The sequence below is a fragment of the Stegastes partitus genome, unplaced genomic scaffold (genome assembly GCF_000690725.1).
Source record: "Stegastes partitus isolate 25-593 unplaced genomic scaffold, Stegastes_partitus-1.0.2 Scaffold1100, whole genome shotgun sequence".
Lineage (NCBI taxonomy): Eukaryota > Metazoa > Chordata > Actinopteri > Pomacentridae > Stegastes > Stegastes partitus.
This window is the reverse complement of record NW_007578831.1, coordinates 210,384-214,234: the sequence shown is the minus strand read 5'-3', so window position 1 is coordinate 214,234 and position 3,851 is coordinate 210,384. Positions and strand designations below refer to the sequence as shown.

Sequence of the window (3,851 nt, the reverse complement as noted above, 5' to 3'; positions counted from 1 at the left end):
TACAAACACTTCAACAGTGAAGATGTATTTGTTAGGTAGCAAGCATTCGCACTGGCCTTGCTAGTATGAAAACTTTTCTCCCCAAGTCTCAATACAACAGCAAATTGTGTCATATAATGCTGACAAATGCCTTTTCTCCACTTTACCCTCTGTGCCATCCAAGATACCTTGTTTCTATTGGCCACGCAATCATATGTCATAACGCGCAGGAGTCACAGTTTAACAAATCTGAACTTTGACTGCAGCAAATGTGTGGTCTCTCTGACCTGCACGCTGTGCTGTGCTGTGCTGCGCTAGCACTTTGCTTGGTGCAGCGGCATGTCATTGTTGTGCAGCGCAAGTAATTGAAATGAATGCGTTTCAGAGCGCAGTGGCACCAGTGCCAAATCCTGTGTGAAAGCTACGTTAGCAATCATTTGGTTACCTTTCATTTCCAAGCGAACTTGTAGCATCTACAACATCAATATAAAAATGCAAAAATCCCCCTCTAGAGTTCATCTGTCATGGGCTACAGCAGAAACATGGCAGCACATGGCTCCATGCAGGAGGACCCACGGTCAATGTCGATATAAAGGACTAACTTTAAGCAAATCAAAAAACATTAATTCACAGTTACAGATGATTGTACATAAATGAAAACATAATTATGAATGCTATATTCTATTTCTGCAAATAGATCCCAATATTTCCTGCACACTGGACCTTTAAATTTGCATCTCTCTCTTCCCCAACTCGTCACTGGCACTATCAAATAAATCTAATAAAGGCAGAAAATATCTAATACAATAATCCAAAAACTATATACTTTTGATGTAGGTCCAGCTAAAAGAGCGGAGAATAAAAATATTACTGACACAAAGAAAGAGGTTTAGCTTCAGTTAACTTAGAACCATATATTTCAGGACATGATTCATAAAGGAGGACTTTATTTTAGGCGTCAAGTCTGGGAAACTGTTCACTGGGTGGTCACTGGCTAAAATGCACCCAACAACTTAGGCTAAAATATAATTTAATGTGAAAATGCACATTAAATTATATTATCTTAAGATATGCAGACTTTTCAGCTGCTCACAACAGGCTGCAAGAACAAACAATCACATGATATACTGAACTACCACACTGACAACCACTGCATGCACTCAAATTTAATACACCATTTATTAACATTTAAAGAGCAACAAACAAACATATAAAACAACAAAATTTAGTTGTCAATCTACTGTCCCTGCAATGACACCAGAGCTGGGAATGTGACTCTGACCCAGTGATAGGATTTGATGGGAGGAAGAGAAATAAACAAAAGGCGATGAACAGAGGAGACGACACTGATGGAAGGCAAAATCAAAATGTTGAGGGATTGAAGGTTTAGTTTCCTGAGACCAGTTCTTCAGTGTTGCTGCCAATATGATAAATTGTTCAACTACTTTATCCATTACACACAAAAAGAGATTATCTTTAAACAAAGGCTTAAAGCTTTTGAGGTTAAAGATTATTTTAACTGTTAATGCTTAATGAAATAGTTTTTTACTCTAACTGAATTCTCATTGCGTTGTTAGCTTTGATTTGAAGACACTAATGATAGTAAGAGTAGCATTTGTGTAAAATTATGTAAAATGAAGTTTGTGTGTGCATAGTCACACAAACAAATAAAAGCTATATTCCCCTGTCAAAACTTGAGTCTGATAATCCACTGAGAAAATACTTTAATGTGTAATCTTGTATTCTAAACAATCTAGATTATAAAATGTCTGCCAATATTATTTGTTATTCTGCAAATATGCAAGCTAACAGATCCTGATCCCTGTCTTTAAAAATGTATCTAAATATGTCAGTGTGTATAGTCAAAGCTTCAGAGACTGATGTATGGATCCTTCAGTCTACTGGATGGTGATGACGCCCTCTTCCCAGCTGAACTGGTTCACCAGCACGTCGTCCTCCTCCTCCTTCATGGAGTTGAGCAGGTATCTGACCCCAGCTTTCACGCCAGTCTTCACCCCTGCACCCAGAGCGTAGCCTGCCACCCCAGCAGTCCCACCTGTAGCCACCATGAGGGCATCTGTTCCCAGATCGACAGCACTAAGGATGGCCCTCTCCTTGGCTGTTTCGGAGCAGTTGACTGAAGCATAATAGACAGCTGTTCCGAGGTTGTAGAGGGTGCTGACTGCAGGGATCCACTCCACGACATTGTAAACGCGCTCCTCGCTCTTGTTGATACAGCTCCTCTGGGGGCTGCGCTTCATCCGCTGGCCCGAGCCTGCAGTGAACAAAGCATTTTCTTTGGCGCTGCACTGACGGATCCAGCACTTGGACTCGGCGGATTCGGATGGCAGGATGCGACTGCCTTGTTTTAACACTGCATGGTACATCCCAGGTGTGAGAGCTCCGTCGCTGGTCACACCAGCACACAGGGCTCCCAGTTTTTCACAGCTGCTCACAGCATCCTCCAGTACACCTGTGGATCCTTCCACAGCCGCTCCCACCAGCATGGTTCCATTCAGCCTGGTCCAACCCTTACAGTGTCCTTCCTGCTTAGAGGTGCCTTCTCTCACCAAGGCCAGCTGCTGAATGTTGAACATCACAGCTTCGATGTGGCACCCAGCTTGATCTCTCTCTGACGGCAATGCTGCTGATGCAGGTGTTGGTGTCGATGCTGACTTCCTCATCTTCCGCTCTATCAGACCCTCCACCTCCATCAGGAGATCCTCTGTATCATCCACACCCAGCAGGTCATACAGCTTCAGCACCAGGGTTTGTGCCTCCTTTGGGCAGCCAGCCATCACCAACACAGGCACTAAAGAGAGACCCAGCAGCTCCTGGGGTAACATGGAGGATAATGGGTCATCCACACCGCTGGCAGACAGCAGCTCCTCACAGCTGACGTTCCCTTGAATGTTGAGATGATCTTGAATCTGGCCCTGAAGCTTCGCCCTGAGGACAGATGTCATGTGTCGGGCAGATTGGACTCTCTCCTCATGTTGTGCGAGCACTGATACAGGAACAGCAGTTGAGAGATGAGGCTGTGGTTGGGTTCCCAGGACAGAGTGATGATCCTGTTTGGCCGGCTCCTCTACCACTTCATGGGTATCAATTCCTGGAGGCAGAGTGTCCCTCAGTGCCAGAGGAGGTGGAACCCTGCACAGGGCCTGTTCATTGAGCAGGAGCTGGATCACAATCAGCCACTTCAACTTGGAGGACATCATCCTGCTCTTGATTGAGTTATTTTCCAAAGCCACTAAAAACAAGAATGTAAAAAACAAGCCAACAACGTATGAAACCATTGACTCGGTGAACAATGCCTCAGAGGGAGTTGAGTTATTTCATTCATGTACCAACATTCTAAACTGAGTTCATCATTTATTCTCACACATAGATTATTACACTGTCCAGTCTTTGTGATAGTTTCGTGGCTGCACCTGCTTTTCTGCAGACACTAAAAATGTTGCCTCATAGGCATCCTTATGTATGAGCGTATTACAAAAATCTTGAGCAAGAACATTGATGAATCATGACTTTCTCCCCCTGCAACTTTACTGAAGAATATTTTCACATTAGATGAAAGCAACTGTGAGTAATATACAGGAAAGACGAATAAAAATATCTATAGATTAAAAGTTTTTAGCAATGCAAGACAGAGCAAAATATTCCAATATGCAGCACTGACACTGAGCTGAAAAGCATTCCTGCATGGCCTGGTTTTTGTGCTAACTACAACTGAAAATAGCTTTTTTTGTCAACCCACAACTTTGTAGTTTAAATTCCTTACAGCTACTTGTCCTACACCTACCTTAATAATCAGGTCTGGAGTCCTGAAGTCCAGAGTGTGTAAATGCGACCAAGATGGCTCCAGCATG

At 43.3% G+C, this 3,851-nt stretch overlaps 1 protein-coding gene across 1 annotated transcript; it reads right to left on the bottom strand.

Moving 5' to 3' along the window:
* Positions 1-996: 996 nt before the first annotated feature.
* Positions 997-3,200, bottom strand: apof (apolipoprotein F). Its single transcript, XM_008296109.1, has one exon. The coding sequence runs from the start codon at positions 3,198-3,200 to the stop codon at positions 1,878-1,880; it is 1,323 nt and encodes a 440-aa protein (XP_008294331.1). The 3' UTR covers positions 997-1,877.
* Between the last annotated feature and the right edge of the window lie 651 nt (positions 3,201-3,851).

Excerpts from the sequence above, each read along its gene's own strand:
- apof (XM_008296109.1), bottom strand. The coding sequence starts at position 3,200 with ATGATGTCCTCCAAGTTGAAGTGGCTGATTGTGATCCAGCTCCTGCTC.